The sequence below is a fragment of the Myripristis murdjan genome, chromosome 14 (assembly GCF_902150065.1).
Source record: "Myripristis murdjan chromosome 14, fMyrMur1.1, whole genome shotgun sequence".
Classification (NCBI taxonomy): domain Eukaryota; kingdom Metazoa; phylum Chordata; class Actinopteri; order Holocentriformes; family Holocentridae; genus Myripristis; species Myripristis murdjan.
The window spans coordinates 21,414,600-21,439,513 of record NC_043993.1 but is presented as its reverse complement, the minus strand read 5'-3'; the positions used below and the strand labels follow the sequence as shown (position 1 = coordinate 21,439,513).

Sequence of the window (24,914 nt, the reverse complement as noted above, 5' to 3'; positions counted from 1 at the left end):
ATCACAAATAAAATACCTTGAAAGTGCAAAGTGTACTTGTCTTAATGTTGCAAACATACTGTAAAGCTGCAATAATGAAATCATAACTGGAATATGCTATATTTTTTCATGGTTTATATTAGACTATATACAATTTTGGGAGTAGTTAGTAAATTAGGAGCCACTAGGAAATGCTGGTTACCTTTGTCTTTGGGTCAGAGGTAAATAAATAAGTCAGTTTGCCCAACATCAGAGAGGATGTTAATTGCAATAAAGATGACAAATGTGTGGAAGCATCCTCTGTCATTATTCTTAATTATCCCTCATTTAAGTTAATAAAATGTTTCTCCTATAATTGTACAGGTGCAAATTGAGGATCTCAATATCCACTAATTTCCATAGCAAAATAAGACATTTACAGAAAAGAGGGTACTCAATGAAACTTGTATCATATATGGGAAGTAAAGACAAGGAAAAAAAGCCATTTAAAAAGTATGGGGAATAATTAAAAATATGTTATATGGTCCGAAGTAAGAACATATTATTGAATTTTAAAGAAGCTAATGTTAAAAAAATAACTTAAGAAAAAGTTCACAGTCACACCCCAAATGGGTTGCTGTGGTAACTGATGATAGCTTGATAGCGAGCGCCTGGGTCGTTTCCGTCCACAGCGCATGCGCGTGTCTAAAGCCTGCCTTTTTTTTTTTTTTTTTTTTTGCAGGCAGGAAGTTTTTTTTTTTTTTTTTTTTAAAAGCAAATTTTCCCTTTGCTGTGGAGTCGACCATCTCAAATCTCTCACGATCTTTGGCCACACCGCCTCAATAAATGTGCTACACGAGTCTCACATTTTCCACACCGTTACTTCCCGTTTGACCCACATTCAGAGCGGACGGCGCGCCGCTCTGTTGCGTCGCGGTGAACCGGGCCACTGTCTCTTTAAAGAGAGGGGCAGCGCTGCCGGAGCTGCAGCCCTGTACGGATTGAACCTTCGCTCACTCCAAACCCATTCATAAATAACACATCGTGAAGAAAGGAAGTGTAGTTGCATCTGATTTCTCATTCAGCAGACCGGATGCGAGGGTCTAGCAGGAACCAGACATGCTCATCTCGGTCGGGGACTGTGAATCGGGGCCATGGGTGAGAGAGCAAAAGTGACTTCCGATGGCTGACCCCCCTTCTAATGGTTTTGACTTCATGTACGAGGCATCAGGAGGCGGCTTGTTTGTGTTCAGAGCACACTCGGCAAAACAAAAATATGTTCATTTCCGCGCGGGGCTCGGTGAATTTGTGTGTGTAGGTTCTTCCGCTCAACCCAAACAAGCCCGGTCTGAACAGCCTGCCGCTTCCACCTCTCTGTTTTCTGTCAAATAAAGACACACTAGCGGAACCGAGGACTTGGTCCACCAATGGAAGAGTGAGTTATGGCAGCTAAAGAGGACCTCTACTCCAAAGTGACCCCGCGGAGGCAGCGCCAGAGCCGGCCAGGCACCGTGAAACATGGGTCCACTCTGGACGTGCTGCTGTCCATGGGCTTCCCCAAGACCAGGGCGTGAGTATACAGCTGCTCTCTCTCTCTCGCTCTCTCACCAGTGCGTTGCACACATCTGTATTGTGTCTGGGCTGACCTGCAAGGAGGAATCAGGTGGGAGCTGCACAAGTTTTCCCGTGCAGTGCATCACTTGTCTGTGTGTGTAGTTTGCACATCATCAGCATCTTCAGCTCGAAGACAGCTCCAGCCTGCCCTGCACTGCTGGCACCACGTCATTTACAGGAGGGCATGTCAAAACAACCCCTGCCCAGCTATAATTTTTTGTATTCAGTAACAGCTTCCCCAGCCATATTGCATGTTCCAGAGCAGGGTTATGCAATGGGGATTTAATCCCACTGTTATTTTGGAAGGTTAAACCACTTTGATCGCCCTGCCATTGTCTTGAGTTTGGTCTGGGCCGGAGGCAAGCAAGCATCCTGCAGGAAGATAATACAGCAGAGGGATGCATTAGAAATAAGCCGAGGATAAGCTGTCGATTCCTGGAAAGTTTGTTGCGCATCTGCTGCATTAACTATGTATCATTACACATGTTTCCATGCTTTTTTTTTTTTTAAAAAAAATAATAATGTCTGCTGTGTGAGTGCACACACCTGTAAAGTTATTGCCAATCCAGAGCAAAAAGTTTTTGTTTTTTTAACTGAAAATAACATGAACATTTGGTGCACTCTTGTCTACTGTATTAATTATTTGAATATTAAGCGGTGAAAGTGATGGAAAATTGAAATCACTCAGAGAGAAGAACAACCGAAACCCACATGGGGCTGGCTGACGACCGATTGCCTTCCTGCAGCATATTAGTGCAGCTTTTTATTACTTTTAGAGTAACTATAACATGAAAGCTAAAGGGAATATCACTCATTTTAAAAATATATATCTGAAATGTTCCTGAGACAGTCAAATCAACATTTGAGACCATCAACAAAAACAAAAACAGCAAATGATGTTAAAATGCCAAAGTGAATCTGGAGATGTTCCCTTGTCGTTGGATAGGAGACAAATTTTACTGACATAGAGAATGTTGATTTTTTTTTTTTTTTTTTAAATGCTTACGTGCACTTAATTAAACCTTGCTTAGATTTTTTTGACTCTCACCACTAGGTCTATCTCCAGTTTTACAGAAGTTTTACGGCAGACTTCATGGCACAGGGGCTGACTTTTTTTCCCCACCAACCAGTGACCTTTTAGCAGCAGGTGCAGGGGAATGTCTGGCTGTAATCCCTTTTAGACTCGAGTGCAGTCTTAGATACACTAGAAAGAGCAGTTTTAACTGATGGCTGAAAACAGTGAATTGGTATCAAAGACTCTGCTCCCACCTTTCTCTAACAGCCCTCTAAACTACAGGCAGGTCATTCTGATCTTTGCTTCCACAGGGCTCAATTTTAGGAATCATTTTCCTCTCTCTGTACAAATTCTACCTAACCATATAATCTGCACACATGCTGCCCCCTTTACATTTTATGTCAGTGACACCCACATTATAGGTTAAACCCCATGATCCAAACAGCTTTGTCTCCCACAAAAGCCATGCAGACGGTAGGTGCACAATGCCTCAGCATTGTACTCCGGTGAACAAAGGCAAATCTGAAATAGTTCACATTGAATTTTTGTGCACAGTGGTGGTTATCTCAGTGGCACACTCCTTGCTTCAGTGTCAGATCCAGCAGCTTTTGGGCTTTAAAATGTCTTAAATCATAAGATGTGAAAATGTTGCAGTGTGAATGTCCTAGATATCCATCATTGTGCTCCAATGATATTTTTTAGCCATGTGGGGCCAATACTTGACGGATGAAGGAAGGGGAAATGGTGGCTTCATTTTTGCCCTTTTATACTCAAGAAATTTATTCACGGTAATCTGTGCGGACTGCGTGCCTGCATGTGTGAAGCTAGTGGCCCAGCACTTAGGAGCGACTGTTGACAGTTATCTGAGTTTTGATAAGTAGGTCAAGAGGCCTGTGCCGGCTTGTTTCTTTTAACTGAGAAATATCTCCAAAATTAAGCCTTTTTATCCTCTGTGAATCTGGATAAGGTCATCTGTGCTTTTATCTTTTCTGTTTTAGACGGCAGCTCATTCCGCTCCTGCGTAATCGACTCCGCTTAGGATCTGCAGAGAAAAAGAGTGACTTGGTTTGGCACGTTGCATCTATTAAGAGTAATATCCTAATGAACCTTGATATGACTGAGGCTGTAATAACATAATGAAACACAGCAGGTTAATGACATCGCATTCAAACATTTCTGGTCTGATGTCATGGGACATACAATGACAGCGTGAGCGAAAAAGATTCTTGATAGAAATGTTTAATGAAACGACACACAAGGACCTGAGAGTGTGGTCGAGGTGACAAAAATATCAGATGCTGAGACTAGAACACACACTGGATTTAAAGCAAACTGTGGCACAGCCTTAGAAAGCAAACCCTTAAACAGCAGGGCAAAAGTTTCTCGATAGCAGGAGCCACAACAGCATTCCCTAAAAACATATCTATAAAAACAAAAACTGACCTTAACACAGCCTATAGCACACTGTGCAGTTTGATTTGTTGGACCTCACTGAGTACATTACAAAAAGTGGATCAAAATCAGAGCCCAGTGACTTCTAATTTTGCTGTTAAGCCTTTGAACTCTGATTTTCCCTAAAATTTAATTGAAGCAGCTTCAAAGTTAAAAAAAAAAAAAAAAGTTTTACTGAATGATGTTTTATGACGGTATCATACGCAGATTTTGTATCTGCTGGTTGCCAGGTGTCATTGAAGCTACATCAAACTTACACTGACTGAGTATTATTGTGATATCTTTGTGATTTTTAAATACTACTACTACTACTACTACTACTACTACTACTAATAATAATAATAATAATGATGATGTGCATTTTCTCTCTTTTTTGACAAATAAATTACACTCAAAAGTGTTTGGAGGTGGAGAGATGGTCTGTAACCACATTGTGTGTTTGTGTGTCGCTGGGGGATAGAGACAAAGCGAGAGCAGAAATTATTTAACTAGCGCTGGATTATTTTACACAATATTATTGTATGCATGATAGTATATGACATGGTATCAATATTTCTTTTTTAAATTACATTGATTATTGTTAGTGCCAATATGTCACAGCACTCCTAATTCAAACCCAAGCTGCCATTGATTTATGGTTACAGCATTACATCAAACAGAAAATATCTATGATTTCTTGTGCATCATTTTATAAATATTTCTCTGTAATTGACCAGGATATGTTTGGTGTCTGTGGAAACCCTGGGGTCTTTGCTAGAATTTGAAATAAAGATCTGTAGGTCGGAACAAAGCTCGGCCATACAGCAAGGACAAACCACCAAAGTGACTGGCGTAGTTCAAGACGTTCATATTTAAAATAAATGAATAGAAATTTGTTTTTTAAAAAAAATATTTCCTGGGAAACTGCCGCAGTTGTTGTAAATAGAAAGATGACCCACACAGCCAATTATTAGCTGATTCCACAACACTAAGCACCAATTTGTTAGTTTGAAGAAACTGCTCACAGCAGCTGGCCCAGCAGGCATGACCTGTCTTTAGGGTTAGAGGTTGTGGTTCTGACTCACTTTTGGTATTAGTTACTTGTCTGGATTTCGTTTTCTATTCCTCACAGCGAAGCTCTGTCAGTCGCTTGTGGGCGTATTGACTAGTGTTTTATTTAAAATAAAAATCAATAATACCGAGTCAAAATGGCTGCCTCACATGAACAATATTAGTGTAATTAAGAGATTCATGGACAAAATATTTTTTTACAACTATAGATGATCAACTATATTTCTGGGTTGGTCAGAGAGAAATTGAGCAGCGAAACCCTGCCGGTTGCTGCTTACAGTAATTGGTCTGCAGCGTTTCACATCACATTTTAGTATCAGCTCAGCTCGCTTGGAACCTCAATGGAGGTGGTTCCAAAAATAGGATCTAGTACCAGAACCTATTCCAAACTTTTGCCTAATGGAAAAAAGCAGTTAGAATAGATACTATGTCATGGAAAAGCGCCCTTAAATACAGCATGAAATGGCAGTGAACCCGACACTTTGAGCCAAAGCTGGAAAGGAGCATCTCTACCTATGCAAACCCTGGTACGTTGTCAGTCTTTTTGTTATGTGCGACAACGCCACATCAAACGACATCTTAAAACATCAGCACGTGGCACTTAAATGTGGCATTGCATATCAGCAGCCATTCATGTCAGGTACAACCTGATTCAAGACATTTTCTTAACTATTACGGTCTGTTTCTTCAGTTTGTCACAAATCCAGTCCACCAAGCTCCACCAATAAAATGTCAGCTTCAACAGTTGATTTGCACTGCTCACTATCAGGCCATACCCTGTATTTTGGTGGAAACAGGCAAAGGAATAACAGCAGAGCAGTTATCTGTCATAGCTTTGGGGGACAAGGGCTTCATTGTGTATGAGGGCTGCTTGAACCAATCGGGAGCATGACACACACACACACGCAAACACACACAGGGCCGTATGTTTTACGGGGGGAATTCCTGCTTTTCCTGAGTCATTCAGGAACTGACCAGGATAGTTGGACAGTGGTCAGTCTCCAGCCGAGAACACGGCAGAGCCACACACAGTCTGAAGCTTCATTGTGTCTCCTCTCACTCTTAACCCTGTGCTTGGATAGGCTGAATAAATACCCGTTGTCTTAAATGAACAATAAATCTTTTTTATGAACACTTTTGGATGTGGTCTTGATCCACAGCATCTTTCAATAGTTTTGTTGTCTTTAAGCATTTATTGGGTGGCAAATGAGTTCCCCCTTTTGGGATCAGTAAAGCTATCTAATCGAATCTAGTCTATTCCGATACGAGTTAAAATGTCACAGAATAAGAAGCGAACAAATTAGGGAACACTGTTTGAATCTTAGTTTTATCATCAGTTATGTTACCATGAAGTTTAATATGAGGACCATTTTTTTGCATATGTTTGTTAGCAGAGATGTATATCAGGATATTTTGGGGGATTGTTGTAATACTGATCAGGCAGTCCTAGCTGAAGTTCAAGTTGCTGTTGGTTGGGTGTTAAAAATGTTATCTGGACTGACTGTGCTAGTTACTGATTAAAAAAGTTAAACCGCAGGCTCTGTGGGTGTGGAAGAGTCGGACGTGCAGAGGGATATTCAGCTTTTGGAGCTTTGCTAACTCATTTCACTGGAATAGTTTGAATTAATTTGAGAGTTTTTCCCCCTTCAGGTGAATCAGTGTTTGCACCCTCCGTCAGCTCATTTCTTATGGGAACTCTTCTGAGGTTCTTCTGAAGGCCATGAACTGCAGCAGTTTTTTTTCCGCTTCCAGTCCATTTTCTTTCTCACCACCTCCTCAGTATTTTATGTCCTGAAATAACTCTGTTTAGCGATTAGTTCTCCCCACTGGTTCCCCTTACTGTTAAAACTATATGTTCTCTTGTACTTATACTTGTACTGGTGTAAATGACCCACGTATCTGTCAGTGAAGCCCTGTCAGTGTGTCAAAGATAGCCAGTGTGCATGTTGAAAGCGTGAGGATGTTAATGTAACCGGTGAATGTAATCAGTTTCACAACTCCAGCACCTAAACCTTACCGACTAAAGCCTTCTTCATTGACTTTTATTCATGTGTGGACCCTGCAGTACGTCGCCAGCGTACATAATGATATTGTTGCATCTGCGTGTGCGCCTGCTGCCCATAAGAACACACTTACAAGTATTCACGAGGGCCAAGAGGAAGCCAGCTATTTCAGGAAGTGGTTTGTGACCTTTACTGAGCGCTGAGTGTTGAGACAGTGGCAGGGTGTGGGGTTTTTGGGGGTGGGAGAAGAAGATGGCTCATTGCGCTTATTTGCACACAGGAAAACATTTGTTCTACAGACCAAACTGTCATGCTCTGTCACTTTTAAGAAGGGAAGTACTTTCATCGCCCAGACACTGCTAAAAAATACAATCCCCAGTCCCCGCTACTGATACATAAACATTTATGAAAATTGAATGTTGAGGCTTGTGTGCTATAGTTTGCATTGTGACTGATAACTTTTCCTGCATTATCTTAGTATAAGCGGTATGTTGTGGATTACTTGGTAAACGTGGATCATCAGATGGAAACACTTAGTTTAGGCAAAGAAAGTTTTGTCTAAAGTTTGCTCTTAGACTTAATGTTTATTTTTAAATAATGTGGTGATTTTGATAATATTTCACATTTCCACATAGGTATAGGCAATATGGTTGAGATCAATGTCACAGTACCGATGATAAGACTGTATGCAATATGTATGCAATATCACCTCTTAAGTAACCAAATTAACGTTCACTCCATTGAACAAAGTGTTAACGTGAGGTGTAATGTAAAAGAAAACTTCAACTAATAGTCTAATGGATAAGTCTAATAGAATAGTCTAATAGATTGACACAGCTGTTCAATAGACGGCTGTATCATCACCATATGAATCTACTGAATGATGATATATGATAATATTCAGTCATCAGACGATAACTGAATATCCTGTTTCCATATCTGAGGCACATATATTTTCCATTTCTCTTTTCATTTCTCTGCACAATCAACCGTCTGGTCTTTTATAGTTGACCGGATTCCGAAAGTAATTAATGTAAAGTCAAGGTCCGAAAGATGAAGTCCATAACTTTCAAACGGCCTTTTTTTTTCACCTCTAGCCAAAAGTCCTCTGGCTGCTGTTCTGTAAGTTTCTAAACAATTTTAAGAATTTGTGTGTGCTTGAGGGAGTAGCATCCAGTGTGTGTATGTCTCTGTGTGTGTGTGTGTGTGTGTGTGTGTGTGTGTGTGTGTGTGTGTGTGCGTGCGTGCGTGCGTGCGTGCGTGCGTGCGTGCGTGCGTGCGTGCGTGCGTGCGTGCGTGCGTGCGTGCGTGCGTGCGTGCGTGCGTGTGTGCGTACGAAAGCTGGGGTGAATCTGGTTAGCATGCAGGATGGAGAGAGCTGGTGATTTTGCACTTTTTTGTGCTCTTTCTAAAGGCTAACCACGTCCAATAACAATTTAATGTTAAACAACCAATTCAGCAAATTGACCCATCAGACTGACAGTCTTGCTTGCGGCATGTTTCCAAGTCCAAATTAAATGCAAAAGGCCTCCACTTGGCTGGGGGTAGCTAAACGTCCAAGGCCTTGCTGTTCCTATTAAGAAATCAACATGCCCACCTACCACGGTCATAACTCTGAAATGCCTGCTGTTTTCCTCTCAAGATATATCCCAGGACTTTTAGGAGTGTTTCATTTGTTTGATGCATCAAAATGTTGGCAGCGCGCCTTGAATATTTTTAGTTAACTATTTGCCTTGTGCATTTTTGCTTGTGTCACTGTTGTTAGCCGGGCCTAAAAATAGCACCAATGCTACAGTGACACAAGTCGCATAAAGTTTACTTTCACTGAAGTACTGATAGTGTGTTCAATCTGATGAACTTGGACACAATCACTCAGCAGAGAGCATTTAAACATTATTCATTCCTGCACATGCCTGGCGCGCACACACACACACACACACACACACACACACACAGACAAACTTCATTTAATGGTGTCATTCTCTGCCTAGCACTGTGAGACAATTCCCTGCTTGACCATATGGACTTCTCTTCTTCTTTTTGCAGAAATAATGAAGTGAGAATGAGAGGAACAGTGTGAGGCTGGATGCACATAGCTGGCTTTGTTAGAGACTGAAACTCTGCCCTGTCAGCGGGGAACAGAAGCCTCATGAGTGTGTGTCACCCAGAGCTGGCCCTGTGGGCTTTCAGCGGCCTCCGACAAGATCGTGTTTTTGCTCAGAGAACATCGTCGAGTATAGTCTGGCCTGTGAATGTGTCTTCCTTTTCACAGCCTTTCAAGTAGACCTCGCTCCTCCCTCTATGTCACTGTCATAAGACGTGAACATCACGTCCCGAGCCGCTCTCTGCTGAGAGTGATCTAGAGAAAAGATATGACAAATGGTTTGCGTCCGTCATACACTGTTGTAGCATAATCAACTTTGAGGGAGCAGCTTTTGAAAAAGCCCCAGACTTCATGAACAGGCTGAGATGTCCTGTGTTTGGCTCACTGCAGGCTCACAGGGCCCATGTTGAGCCGGGAAGAACATTTCCTCTGTTAAAAGGCCTCTCTTGAGTGCAGCCTGGTGTTGTGCGGCAGCAGTGGCTCTCTGTGCTGTTGGTGTGATAAGTGGTTAGTGATGTGTGCTCGTCGTCAGCTTGTAAACAGGAAATGTTGATTTGCCCATAGAGCTGAGTCAGGGGAGGGGCCTCTGGGAGCGCAGAGCTGGGAGCATTTCTGATCTCAGGGGCCTTTCTCACAAAGCAAGCTCAACAGAGTCAGGTTGAGATAGCTGGCCTCACCAAACCGAGCTCACAGATAAGTGGGCGTGTGAGGGTGGTTATTGACTCGCTTTGTTAACCCAGGACTTTCCAATTCAAATATGATAAGGATGTTTGCATGAAAGAGGCGGGGTTTGCGATAAATAAGCCAATCACAGGCCATGTGAACCGCTCTACATGAATTGATTTAAGATGAGATTAAACTATCGATTCCTGTAGGGAAATTAGATTATTGCAGCACCAAAAGTAATGACTTAATGAGGTGAAAGGATATACAGTATAAACACATAGCTAGAATATAACCAATAGAAACTGAAAATATTGAAATGATAGACTATAAGCAATTCTGTGATTATGTAGGCCTCACTGTATACTGCTGATACTTTTAACTTGTATGGAAAAAATGGATTTCTAGCATTTGTGTTCTTTTCTCAAGAAGAACAAAATGAATGTAAGCAATAAAAAAATATCAACAGTGAAAAGTAATGCTGCTGCTGCTAGCAAGACTATTGACAAGTGCTGAAAGTTAATTGCAGATAGTCTAAATGCATAAAAAAGGCTTTTCACTGCTCTGTCATTATGGCACAGTGGGCATACTTACAACTGATACAGTATGGTGCAATCAATTGGAATCTATTAAAAGATTTTCTATTCACGAAGTCAGGCCCATGTTCCCCAGGGCTACGCTGATGGAATAGGAGTGCAACAGGCCCCATTGGCCCCATCCTGTGAAAGACGTTCAGTGCAATTAACATGTAACAGTAAACGTAATTTAGTATTGGTCTATGGTCGACTAGCTACCTGCAGTTTGTTAGCAGCCCTATTTTATAAGAAGACTGGACCCTTGACAAAGCTACATGTATTATGATCAGCCCTTTTTTTATACTGTCATTGGTGTGCCTCAGTGCCACTGTGCTGTCTGTTGACTACTTGCTAAATTCTTTTGAACTCAGTGTTTTTGTCCATCTTGGGATCCTGTAAAAATGTGGACTCCATTTTTCCAGAGAGCTGCGTGAGGAGGCGGACAGGCGGATCTTCTATGTGTTTTGATCCATAATCGGCTCTGGAGCAAGTTATCTGTGCAGCGCAGGTTACCATGGTGATATGCTCTGGTTAAAAGTGAGCCACCTTCCTGAGACTGAAAAGCTAGGGTTAACCCAAAAGTCAGCTCATTAGCTCATTGATCTCCCTTTGTGACACAGGCTGGCCCCTAATGTGCACATGAATATGCTGAGACAGGTTGGCATTGTTTAATGCTGTTCACTTTTAAATGCATTTTACTTTGGACTATTAATCTTTTCCATTTTCTAGTTGTTTTTAATTGTTTGCAGACATTGCAGACTATCCAGGGTACATGGGTGCAATGCACCATTTCATGCTACAAAGCTAAGTGGTTGGACTCCCACAAACGGTGTGCAGCAAGAGACATTGATTTGTTGAATTGCTCAATTGGGTCCATTCTCCCTTTCCCTCCACCACCTGCTGGGGAGCGACCAGCACATTCTGGCACATATTCTCCTCCTGTCACGAGGCATTTGGATGGAGGTTGGTTTTGGCCACCCTCTCCTGAAAAGTTTCTGCAGGGAGCAAGGAGGAAATGTCTGGTCATACTTTCCGGGAGTTGCCTTTGGTCCTTGAGGCCCTTTCAAAGCAGTTTTTCAATCGCATTAGGCAAGGCTGTCATGAGTTGTCAGTTAAGATGGTGCTACAGCTGGTTTTGACTTCAGCTCATAGAGTGAGTGATTTGTGCATCCTTTAGGTCCACCCCAGCTGTCTGCTGACAAGAGGACTAGTGAATTGCATGACACTCACTTTGCATGCACACCACGCAAAATCCATTTTTTTGTGCGTCGGGTCGTTATGAGTTGAGGTCAAGGACGATTCAGCTGTGCGTAAACTATCATCCAACCAATGAAGGAGAGAGAGATGAGGTGTTGCACTGTTTGTGTGAGGCACACGTAGCAGTCGTTTGTGTATTCGAGACAGAATGAATGGCAAACCACCGTCTACGCAGATGACCCCTGAAGCAGATGAGGGGTATGAGTATAGAAATGGAGTGGTGTTTTTCCTGCCTTTGTTATAGGGAAGAGCTCCATAGAATTGGCCAGGTTCACTGTGATTGGCTGAGCATATCTGTGCAAATCTGCATTTTGCTGAGGCAGCTAGTGTAGGTCAGTACAGCACTCCACCTGTGATCACAGAGCTATACATCACTATCATTATTGTAAGATTTGTGTCCAATAATGCCTGCAGCAACAGTTTATATACAGGGGAATTATAAGCCTTCCTCTTATAATAGTCAATATCATTCATGGGAAAAAGTGGTGCTATTTTCGAGGCTTACCTAATCTAGAATGAGTTTCCTCTACACTTTCTAATCTCTAACCCTTTTATCTTCGGGTGGCTGTGAACAGGAAATGCAGTTTATAAATAAATTATTCAGTTCCTCCTTGGAGCAAAGGAGAGGCCTTTGGGTTAGATACATGTGTTTACAGCTTTTTGTCAATTACTGATTCAGCTATAACCATTAACAAGGAAGTATGTTTCACCATTTTATAACTCGTTTCAAGTATGACCCATCTAGACTGTGTGACTTAATGATGTCTGGCTTTTATGAGGCTCTCTCAAGATTCAGCTTAAGCCCTGAAGCTTCTTGCATTAAATTTTGAATATATCTCAAAAGGGTTTATGTTATGGTTTAGGTTTGCTGGTACTATGGTCTAATGTGGACCGCATGACTATTAAAAGATGGCAAGGCAAAACACCACACTGTATCTGCTATGCCCGTTTATAGCTCAGGGTGGTGGCCTGTAGTGATTTCAGACCCATGTTTTTTTTCTTGCAGCAGATCAAATTTGAAGAAAATCATGTCTTGTTTGAGCCCCCATTCTTGCTGACACATTTGCAGTATCCTAACAATTATTTCTTGTCACAGGAATTCGTTTTCATAAAATACTACACGATAAAAACCAAGCAATCTAATGTTGTTGTGTTTGATTTTGTGACATTTCACACACATCTGTATGCCTGTAATCCGATTGTGCCTCTGAGAAGAAAATCCCTGTCCTTCCCCCCTCCATACAGCACCAGGTGGAGTCTCTGCATAAGACGATTGTAGCAAACAAATTACTCTCATTCTCTCTCTCTGTAAGACTGAGACCTTGGCATTTAAGCTGTAGACTTTGGAAAGCAGTTTGAGCTAAACAAAGATAATAAAATGCGTTTGTTGTAAAATACAAAGGTCAAGTGTGTATTTGTGTAAATTGTGGCCTCACAAATCAAATATGCATATATATGTGTGTATTTTCCATAGTGTGGAAGTGGGCGAGCCATCTGTTGGTGCTCTGCTCTGTCAGGGCACACTGCCCCGGGGTTAGGGGACTTTGCCGTATCTAGGACCCTCTCAGTAGGACAGATTTTAAAAATAGCTCATTGAATGTGAACACCAGAGTGGCACAACGCTCGCTGTCATTTCATCACAAATGGAGATGTGGTAGCATGTCGGCTCCTCGCTGTGAATCGAGTGAAACAGTACTGTAAACGCCACTTCCTGCTCATATGTTTAACTTTTATTCCACTCGGAGAAGTGAAATGAGAAGTTTTACTTCACTTTATCATTGGAATTTCTATTTTGAAATTATTCCAAAAAAAAAAAAAAAAAAAAAAAAAAAAACCCTGTTCAGAGCATGGACAAGCAGTTGTTTTGTTTTCAAACAGCACAATTAGTCTTTTGATAAACTATGAAAGGAATATGGAGGTTTTTGTTATCTCATGGCCTGAGTGAAGGGGCGATTAATTCTCACTGGTTTGAGGCTGTGCTTTATTTTCACATCACACACAAAGAACTTGAATAGGGGTAGAATGGCTTGCCATAGTTCTTTGCCTGGCATGGCGACAATGGCGATTATGGTGTTTTAAAGGTTAAATTCTGTGAAGACAATGTGCAGTGATTCAAACAGTGTGCCATGCATGGGAGGGGGGTCAAAGTCAAAGTTTTTATTCTTTTTGTGTATGTGTGTGTGTGTGTGTGTGTGTGTGTGTAGGTGTGTTTTGATGAAGCACAGCAGCTGTCAAATGAGACCTGCACTGTTGACTAACAAACTATCATAGTTCACCCAAACCAGGGTGTATTGGCGACACATAAAAGCTTGGATAAATAACCTGAGTGTGAAATTCTGGATCGATCTCCCTTTTAGTTTGCACATTAAAACTGAACAAGGCTTTAAACTACTGCTCATACTGACTTTTGGTTTCTAAGGGTTCTACTTAAATGCATTTCCTGATGAAACCATAGTTTAAAAAATGCCAGCTAGCTAAAATAAAGCGTTGTGTACCTTTGTGAGGCAGGGTTAACACATCTTCACCACAGTTGCGAGAAAATAGCATGAAAGGCAGGTAAGGTGTTAAAATATGTAGCAGCTTAGTTGTATGCCAAAGGCAAAAAACAAAAGTTAAAGGCAAAAAAACATTGCAGAAGGAACAAAACACCCAACAAAAAACAAGATCCAGAAGCCTCAAAATGACAACACTTGGTAGTTTTAGCTTAAAATTTTTTCCTCTAAATTTCACAACTATTATAGATAGATATTCATGATTTTTTCAGTGATTTAAAAAAAAAAAAGATAATAGAATAGGGCTATCAGAGCACACACCTTTACAGTTGCTTTTACATCACTTTTACATGCAATTTATTTCTGCTTAATTAAAACCTGGTACCCTGTTTCTGCAGTTGTCAGCAACACTTTTATCGTCATCACACCTTATTTTGGGAGTGTTATACTGAGGGTTTCATGTTGATTAGTGATCATTTTCCTTGGGGGAAGCTTAAAATAGTTGCTGATATAATTGTAACAGGTTAGCTCATTGCTGATTGATTGCAAGAGGGGCAGAGATGGCTCGGTACTGTGCGTGGTCTTTGTTGTGAACGTGCTTCAGAGTTACAGTTCAGTCGGATCTTTAGGCGTTCGTCTCCAAGCCAAAGAAAGCCACTTGAACCAGTGAGTCCCTTCAGAGGCAGCCTGCGATACCAGAGGTTTTATAAAAAGACACTAATTAGATTTCGAGCACTCAAGAGTAATGTAATCAGCTCTGCCTTGTTTCAGAAAAAAAAAATGCCCAAAGATGAAGAAATGACACAGATAAATGTCAGATTCTGTGAATGCTTCTAGATGAAAGCCGCCTGGTCTCTTTGTTTGCCACAACTACACACAGTAGCTGGCACAGAAAGCTTTTTAAATGTTACCTTTCACTTCACGGGCAGATTTCTGGGCTTGAATTTGGAGGAAAGAGGGATCTGCATATTCCGGTATTTTGCTGCTGTTGAAATGAGTTGTTTACTAACACTGTAAGCTCATTTTCTGTCAGAGAAAGCCTCTTGTCCTAACACTGTGGTAGTGATTGGACTTGATAATTAGGTTAGCAGAACTCTATTAGCAGGAGCTGTGGCTTACAATGAAATGTGGATAGTGTGAACTTCTTTTGAGTTTAATACTTTGGCCATGTTAAATATGCACTGAATACAGTGATTTGCAACCATTTGACTTGGGTGAATACTATCTAAGTGATGATATGACTACATTTTTGAACATTTCCAAAGGCAAACAAGAGCTGTTCTGTACATTTGCTGCCTATGTGATTTCATGAACCGCTGTTATGAATTGCTGAATGCTTAATTTTTACTGGTTTCTCAATATGTTTGTTCATTCTGACAGGGAAGCAGGGCAAACTTAAAAGGTCCGACAAACACACTCCGGATGAGAGTATTGATTTTGTGACTGTATTTTGATCTCTCTCTCTCTCTCTCTCTCTCTCTCTCTCTCTCTCTCTCTCTCTCTCCCTCTCTCCCTCTCTCTCTCTGCAGGCTGAAAGCTCTTGTCTCAACAGGAAGCAGAAATGTTCAGGCAGCTTGTGACTGGTGAGAACACACACTCACACACATCCTCACAGTTATTTATTAATATAGAACTAGGTTGCGAATGGCCAGGTCTGCCACTGTGGTAAACATTATATCTGGTGACCTAATAACTACACACTGTGTGGACCTTGTTGCTGTGTCATTACGGGTGCTGGTGCCCTCTGTTGGACGTTGGCTGTCCAGTCTGCTATTTACTGCCTATCTTCCCCTCTCCCTTATAAATGATATATTGCATCCTAAAGGCCTTATCTGTCTGTCGGTGCAGGCTCTTCTCCCATGTGGACGATCCCTTCCTGGACGACCCTTTGCCCAGGGAGTACGTGTTATATCTGCGGCCCAGCGGACCACTGCTGCACCAGCTCACACACTTCTGGCAGCAGTCCCGCCACGCCTGTGGCAAAAACAAGGCACACAACATCTTTCCCCACATCACCCTCTGCCAGTTTTTCATGGTCAGTGTCATCTATATTCTGCACACAGTGTCAACTTTTGTACAGAGTGAGACAAGTTTGTTCTTTAAATGGATGGTAAACCCAGTTAAAAGTAGGGATTGTCTCATTTTGGATTATGCTGGAGTGCTATCCTCATCATCCACCAAGATTTGAGAGTTCCAGGAAAGTGTAAATATACCTCTTGTTGGAACTGAAATGGGCTTTGCATTGGTGATATGTTATTGTTTGATTCCTGTGTCTGTCTGATTGTGTTGATGCTGAGTTTTCCATTTTTTCCGCTGTGCCCAGTGTGCAGATGGGAAGGTGGAGGCTCTCTCCGACGCTCTCCAGACCACTGTGGCCAAGTGGAGGGGTCGCTTTCCTGTGCCCCTGCCCCTGGAGCTCTACACCTCCTCAAACTTTATCGGCCTCTTTGTGGAGGAACAGGTGGCTGAGGTGCTGAAGAGCTTCGCTGCTGACTTTGCTATGGAGGCAGCCGCTAAAGCAGGTTGGAGTGCTCCCCTCTGTCCCCTTCATGCAAGTTAGCTGATGCATGCATATTGTCTTCTACATTTGGGAATTGGGATTAATTTTGGTGCTCAGACCCAGGTTGGCTTCTGCACTCATTAGACAATCAGTTCCAGTAGGTGTTGCAGTAAGAAAGGCTCTCATTGTAAACGCTTTGTTCATAATAGGCAGTTATAGCAGTTGTAATTGTTAGGGATACACTGATATGTTCATTTTAACGACAAGAACAATATCCAACATCTTCACACCAGTAAGGGCCGACACCAGTATCTATATTTGTAAGAATCATAATACAAATATAGGTGTAAAACAGGTTCAGCTTTTTAGACAGACCCGTCTCAAGATAATTCAAGATAGTTAGTTTTATTCTTTTGCTAATTTGAAAGCATTATTAAATGGCACACTCCTAGAACACACCTTTACAGCCAGCCACAGATAGACAGTAGAAATAATATCCAACGATATCGGATCTGCTGATATATCTGTGCATTCCTGGTAATGGTTATCTTAGCAGCCTCAGTGGCCTGATTTTTTTTTTTTTTTGTACTCTATATGGTGCATAAAATTCCCATGTCTCTTAATTTCCACATCTCTTCTGTTTTCCTCTTTCCAGATGCTCATGTGGAACCCCATAAGAAACAACTTCATGTCACATTGGCTTACCACTTCCAGGCCAATCACCTGCCAATGTTGGAGAAGTTGGCCAAGAATGTAGACGTCTCTTTAGGCTGTGATTGGATGGCTGTGCTGTTCTCCCGGGATATTCGGTTTGCTAATCATGAGGTACACTGACTATGGTGCTTTTGCTCACTACATATACTTTCCAATTTTGCTTTGGTATCTCTGGTTACAATAAATATTTGTCATTTCAATCAAAGTTTTATCATGTGATTGCAGCTGGACAATATATTGATATTACAGTGAAATCATGATATAAGACTAGATATTGTAAAATATTGCAATATTTTATTTTGTCCATATCGCTCTGACCCCTCCAGACGCTGCAAGTAATGTACCCGTATGTGCCTCAGAATGAGGATGAGCTCGAGCTGGTGCCAGGGGACTTTATCTTCATGTCTCCGGTGGAGCAGGGCAGTGCCAGCGAGGGCTGGGTGTACGGCACCTCGCTGAGCACGGGGTTGTCTGGCCTGCTGCCTGAAAACTACGTCAACCGTGCCGATGAGTGTGACACCTGGGTCATCCATGGGTAAGAGGGGGAGGCATTTAACACAAGCACAAGACTATCAGCAGTGTTCTCACTCCCCTTTCAACAAAGCAAATCAGCTCTGTCAAAGAGCAGCGGCATTGTCAGTGATGATGTTGCCAAGTCCCAGGCACACGACAGCACTGGGGCACGAGTGAAGCGCACTTCACTGCAGCAACAGAAAGTGATCACTGACTGCCCTTGTGCAACCACACCACAAAGATTTCCATGCAGACAAAGACCTGTGTCACTGGTTGGTGCTCAAACCCACAAATCCCTTCAGCGTGCATCTGCTTGAGTTTAACCACAAATATACACAAATGAAAGGATTTTCTTCAACCGACTGAAAAGACTAAAAAGAAAACAGAATAAATAGAGCCTTTTGTCTTGTTTCTTTACTAAACCTGTGACCCGGGCTCCCTTACTCTTATCACTACAGTCCATTGTTCTGCTGTTTCATATGCACTGCCTTGAACAGGTACTACTGATGATTCATCCAGACTTTTCATTTTTTTGTCTGGTCCTCAGGTCTCACTCCTTCCTCAACTGTGCCTCCCCATCAAATTCTGGCAATATTATGGGTGGTTTATTATTTGATGGACAGTTGGATGGCCTTGGGGATCCACCCAGCCTCAGTGGCCTCTGTCTACCAATGCAGGTACAGTACAGTTGTATTATCTTGTGTTATGTGACCTTACTTGTTGTTTGAGGAAAAAAAAGAACTTATTTGTGTGCAGCTCAGACTTCACAGTTTTGTGCTTTTTTGTTTTTAAGTATTAACAGTGTGCCTCCCAAGCCCCAGGAGTGTGTATTAAATTTGTACCCAAGTTGTAGTTCACTATGCAGTCTGCAGTGCTTTGACAGCTTCCTGTCACAGCATAGCAGCAATTACTGTGTAGGCTGCAAGCCAGAGCTAAAGTATTAGTGCTGTTCAACTCGCATTTGCAAAGATTCCTGATTTTGCCGCAGTACAGTTGAATTGTTGAGTTTTGATCGTAACAGTTCCAGCTTTCTCTTAGATGTCAAGGCCGAGCAGCCAGTCTTGCCTGTCTAAGAGGAGCCTGTTTGTGTGTCGCCATGGGGAGAGGATGGACGTGGTGTTTGGGAAACACTGGGTCACTCAGTGCTTTGATTCCAAAGGTTAGTCTCGCACTACACTGCAGGCTTATATTAATCACTTTTCACTTTTGTGCCTCCTTGCTTCTGAGCATCTTATTTGTGTTTGTGTAGGCCGATACGTTCGCTCTAACCTCAACATGCCACCCAGCCTGCCAGCCAGAAGTGGGGGCTACCGGGACTACGACAAAGATTGTCCAATAACTGTGTTCGGCTCCACCCAGGCCCGTCTAGTAGGTTGGTAGAGCCATTTATTGTTACAGGCTTTTCAAAATGCAAATGCATATGGATAAGAGTGTGATTATGCTTAAAAAGGCAACGATCAGTCAGTGTTATTATTATTATTATTATTATTATTATTATTAATATCTGTTGTACTTGACTGCAGCTGTAGCCCTACTACGTACAACAACAGTGCCACACACAGGCACACAACCATTTTTTTGAGTGCATACATACAGCAAAGTGTCTAGAAAAAGCCTGAGGACAACACTTGTGGGCATTAACTGCCTACTACAGCAGTCAAGCAGTTAGATGTTTGTTTGAAGCACTACATATTATTTTTTAAATAATTCTGAAGGGAGAATAATAGCAGGTGATTTTTTTTCAAGATGTCGATTCACATACATTATACTTTATCATGGAAGCTGATGAAACCGATCATCAGAGATATATCACTGCAGAATTAGGCTGCTGAGTGTTTCAGTACACAAGCATTGCAGCATCGAATCATGTTCATCAGTAAATGAAATGTGTATTTAAAACTCAAAATATTATGCCACAAAAGTTGAAATGCTTGTCAAAAGAATCACAATATGACATGCCGTCTCCAAAGGCCTGAGGTATTTTCTTGTGATTTGGCAGCACTGTTTTTAGTGTTGCCAGTCACACCTATAGAGCATGGCTTGCAACAAAGGAGACTATAAAGTCACATAAAATAACTGTAACCCATCAGCAAGCTAATATTTGCCAAATTATTGCTACCCAAGTCCTTCTTGACGAGGAGGAAGGGAACAAAGAGCTAAAGATTAAATATCGCCTTGTAGTCGTTATTTGAATTTCCTGTGTATTGTGTATGTGAACTCTTTCACTGTGTTTCCCCCCCTGTGATAACTCTTACGTACCTCTGATGTTCCTGTTATCTTATGTGTTCCTCTGAAGGTGAGGCTCTACTGGAAAGCCACACAACAATAGACTTTGTGTACTGCTCTCCCTCGCTGCGCTGTGTCCAGACTGCACAGCACATTCTGCAAGGTAGGACATCTTTGTCATCACTGTCGCCATCATCACCACCACCTTGTCCTGCATAACTAACTCATGTTCACCATCCACTCAGGCCCTCCAGCTTAGGTAGTTTTGGCTGTATTAAAATTTCTATTGTTGCATGATAATGCTGTATTTATACTGTACTTTTTGCCCTTAAACGTCATGTATTTGGATCTCAGCAGAATTAACCTAGTTAAATATAGCTTTCATAAATGACACCAGAAATTCTGTGGTACCCAGAGGCATCACCACGAAGCAAGATGCTAGGAAGAGACTGATGTGTAACAAAAGATCACCTTCTCACCTCACCTTGCTTTGTGTTAACACTGTGCAAAAGTGAAGCATCAAAGCTGCTTGGATTTCATTAGATAAAGGCTCTATCATATTAAATGGGTATGGGCACAGAAGACCAAGACCAGAGAATTACTGTTATAGCACCAAGTGTTTTTTTTTTTTTTTTTTTTTTTTGTCAAGATCTATTTATAGCTTTTCTGTAACAGTTCAAATAGGAGAGTGAGGCGGGATGATTTGCAGCACGCGACAAAAGTCAGACTCAAGCGCACAGAATCTCCGGTAAATATATCTGGCTTGACCTGACCTGATTATTAAGAAATATCTTTCACTCAGCTCCTCTCCATTTTCCCTTTTTTCATCCTCTGTCAGGTCTCCAGCAAGAGGGAAAGACAAAAATCCGTGTGGAGCCTGGATTGTTCGAGTGGACCAAGTGGGTTTCAGGCACATGTTTACCTGCCTGGATCCCCCCTGCTGAGCTGGCTGCTGCTAACCTGAGTGTGGACACAACGTACAGGTAGGCAATGATACTAACTTATACACACTGCTGGTTGTAAGGCTTGTGATTTAACCTCTGTGACTGATCTGTTGTTTTCTTATTCTGTCTATCCTGTTACCCCCCTAGACCTCATATTCCCCTCAGTAAATTGGGGGTGTCGGAGTCCTATGACACGTACATCAGCAGGAGCTTCCAAGTGACCCGTGAAATCCTGGCAGAATGCAAAAACCATGGTAAAGTGTAAATATTCCCTCTAGCCACGGTTCAAAATTACCACAGATGAGCACATAAATCACTATGTCATTAACTGTAGTTACTGGCCTGTCTGATGTGTCTCAGTTAGGCTGTATATGAGCACTTGAAGACACTTTTAGTGTCCTCAAGTGCTCATTGGAAACATTGTATTTTCAAGTTGACATGCACATGAATGCACCCTGCGGGAAAATTAACTGAGGAACTGAAAAAATTAACCCTGGAGGTTAATTTCGTCACTCGCATTACCTGTTCCACTCCCAGATTACACAAAACATTTATAGTAAGAACTTTATCTGTAGTCATGTCTCCTAAAATATTCTGTTACAGAGGTGGCTTGGACTGGGTGTATTTTCAGGTGCAGGTGTTGCTACTGAATGGTAATAGAAATATTAAAGGAATATTATATTATATGAATACTACAGGCAGCAGTGTGTCTATGATCCTCTTGTGGTTCCACAGCTACACACTGCTACTTGTCACTTTGATCATGGCGGTGACATGACTCTATTGATCAGTGGTTCTCAAACTTTTTCAGTAATGTACCCCCTTTGAAAATTTTTTTAGGCCGAGTACCCCCTGACCAGTGCAAAAAAATAAATAAATAAATAAAAATAAAAAATAAAATTGGTAGAGAAAAGCCTCTGAAAGAGGCCACCGGCGTCTGAAAGAACAACTTGATACTGACTAGGATATTTTTGTTGGCTCTCTTTTTGCTCTTTTTCCTCCTCTTTCACCTTGTTTTCATCTGTATTGTTGCTACGTTTCAACCATGAATTCATTTTCTTGATTTTTGTCTGGCTTCCTGGTCATTGTGAACAAACGCTCGACTACCACGGCTGCAGATTTAAAGCAGATTTAAACCAGAGACATACACATTTGAAACCCTCAGGAAACCTGGAGGAAATACTGAATATAAAATATGGTTTATCAAACTTAAATTTCCAATTCTATTGAACTTACTATAGCACAGACAAATTATTTTTGGAATTATGTATGACTGATATTTTTTAAATCACCATATATATATATATATATATATATATATATATATATATATTTTTTTTTTTTTTTTTTAAATCTCACGTACCCCCTGCAGTATTCCAACTTACCCCTAAGAGTATAGCAACTGGTATAGAGTGTATCAGCTACAATGTAATGTAGAATGAAGAGTATTTTTAAGAATATTATAGGTCCAAGACGAAGCTGATAGAAGGGCAGGATTAAGAGAATAAGGGGCAGTTACAAATCCATCTGTTACTTCAGCACCACGGACAGCGTCATGGATTTATCAGTACACAGCACAGTGAGGCTGCTGATATTTCAGAGCTGTGGTCAGGGCCATAAACTCTAACTTACAGAAACCTCAGTCGGATAAACCATCAATGAGTCAGGCAGACTAGATTAACAGATTCAACTAAACAACCCCTCTGCCCCTGCACTCTCTCTGCTACAAAGGGAAGGAGAGGAGGGATGGCAGCGTAACAAAGAGAATGCATTTAGGTTATTTTGCTAAGAAGGGGGATGGCATCTCCCCCTGATTGGCTGACTGACCATAATCTTTCTGACAATGAGCCAATCACATCAAAGCAAAGCAATGCCTCTGTATAAACCGGCTTCTGATTTGCTGCACGTTACTCACAAAGCACACAGTTCCTGACTGTATGCATGAAATTGCATTGAGAACAAATATTGTAAGATGAAAACCCACAGGCCATCAATGGCGGATGAACCACAAAGTTAATTTCAGATGCTCTTCCTGTCTGTGTAATATGGAAATTAATGTGTCAAGCAACTAGACCGGTTCAAGCTGTATGTCTCGCACAGGAAACACGGTCCTGATTGTGGCTCATGCTTCTTCCCTGGAGGCCTGCACTCGCCAGATGCAAGGCCTCAGCCCCCAGAACTCCAAGGACTTTGTCCAAGTCGTCCGAAAGGTTTGTCTGCTGCTTTGGTTGCATCGCTCCACACATTTCATCTGTTTCTATCCTCGACTCTCTCTCTCTCTCTCTCTGTTACTGGTTTTCTCTGTAGATTTCCACTCTCTCTCTCTCTGTGAGCTAACATGCACATCTGTCTCCTGTGTCTCCTCTGCAGATTCCCTACTTGGGTTTCTGTGCTTGTGAGGAAATGGGAGAGACAGGGGTGTGGCAGATGGTCGACCCACCCATTCTGCCTCTGACACATGGACCCAATCACAGTTTCAACTGGAGGGAAATGCTAATGCAGGACTGAGGAATATGCTTTTTGGCCCTCCATGTGCTGATGGCGATGAACTGCTGGATAAATATTTATTCTCTACCCACACTGCTATAAACCCAACCCAACTATATAAAAAAAATCTGGCTTCCGTCAAAAACAACATGGAAAAAAGCTCATTCGATGACACAAATGTATTTCAGATACACTGCTCTTGAATGAGAAGGTACTGTATGTGTGGACATCAGAGCAGAGGTGAGCTACAGGTTGACCTGCGATCTGTCCCATGGTCGTCCAAGTTCAAGCTCTAACCACAAATGAAGAAATGTTTCAAGAAATCTGAATATTTCTTGTTGGTTTATGGTTGCTGATAGTTCCTCAGGTTTTGTGCCATGAGAAATTGTTACTGAAGATTCTGGGGAGTAAAATACATATACTGCCTCCTCATACACTGTGACAAGAAAGAAGCGAGAGAGACTTGTACCACAGAAATTATTTTTCATGTCTGAGAAATTATTCATTTGAGCTTCATGTGCAAACCTTGTGAGGAAAAAAAAAGCACAACAGAAATGTGACTTTTGACAATCAGACAGGAGAGAGCTGGTTCATGGCTGAGGTGGATAGTTTAATGTACCTGGTTTGTTCCTGTAAATTTCATATCATAAAATAAGTTTCTAAGTTAACATTTAGCTGACCACAGCCAAGAACCCTTTTATAATCCTTGTATAACCTTCTTGTAACAGCTATGATAAACAAGCAATATGTTGGGGCAATTTGGATTGGCAACAGATGCCAGCATGGAAAATAAAGCAGTTAAAATGAGTGTGGATGATGTAGTGACTGCTGCTAACTGCACTGACTTAAAATGTTGCTTGTTTATCATGGCTTTAAAGCCCTGTCACTATCTGTAAGCATGATCACATTGCTTTTCAAATATTTGATGCATTTTTATTTTATTTTTTGATTACATGATTTGACTGCTTACAAGTTATTTTTGTATAAATCCTGTTGATGCTCTGATACTGCAGGTAGTTTTTTTTTTTTTTTTTTTTTTTTTTTTTAATAATAATAATAAAGCAATGATTAGGATCCAAGTACATTAGCCTACATATCAGCCTGTGCCATCTGTTCTGTAATATGAGGAGAAACATCTTTTTTCTTTTTTTTTTTGTGCTAAGAAGTGGACAGGATCACATTACAGTCTCACTGCATCCTCCACCCACCCACCCACCCACCCACCCACACACACACACACACACACACACACACACACACACACACACACACACACACACACACACACACAACTTTAGTGCAGTGAGGCCTGTGTTTGTTTTCTTCTTCCAAATCAAACAAGCCCAA

The 24,914-nt window shown here is 41.5% G+C and overlaps 1 protein-coding gene across 1 annotated transcript; it reads left to right on the top strand.

Moving 5' to 3' along the window:
- The first annotated feature begins 819 nt into the window (after nucleotides 1–819).
- Nucleotides 820–24,572, top strand: ubash3ba (ubiquitin associated and SH3 domain containing Ba). Its single transcript, XM_030069515.1, has 14 exons — nucleotides 820–1,528; nucleotides 15,713–15,766; nucleotides 16,032–16,218; nucleotides 16,507–16,705; nucleotides 17,339–17,508; nucleotides 17,724–17,932; nucleotides 18,458–18,587; nucleotides 18,949–19,069; nucleotides 19,160–19,282; nucleotides 20,207–20,299; nucleotides 20,975–21,119; nucleotides 21,228–21,334; nucleotides 23,181–23,290; nucleotides 23,451–24,572. The coding sequence occupies exons 1-14, from the start codon at nucleotides 1,401–1,403 to the stop codon at nucleotides 23,586–23,588; spliced, it is 1,914 nt and encodes a 637-aa protein (XP_029925375.1). The 5' UTR covers nucleotides 820–1,400; the 3' UTR covers nucleotides 23,589–24,572.
- Nucleotides 24,573–24,914: the final 342 nt, after the last annotated feature.

Excerpts from the sequence above, each read along its gene's own strand:
- ubash3ba (XM_030069515.1), top strand. The coding sequence starts at position 1,401 with ATGGCAGCTAAAGAGGACCTCTACTCCAAAGTGACCCCGCGGAGGCAG. Across the intron at positions 19,070-19,159 it reads TCAGTGCTTTGATTCCAAAG|GCCGATACGTTCGCTCTAAC; the intron begins GTTAGTCTCGCA and ends GTGTTTGTGTAG. Across the intron at positions 19,283-20,206 it reads CACCCAGGCCCGTCTAGTAG|GTGAGGCTCTACTGGAAAGC; the intron begins GTTGGTAGAGCC and ends GTTCCTCTGAAG.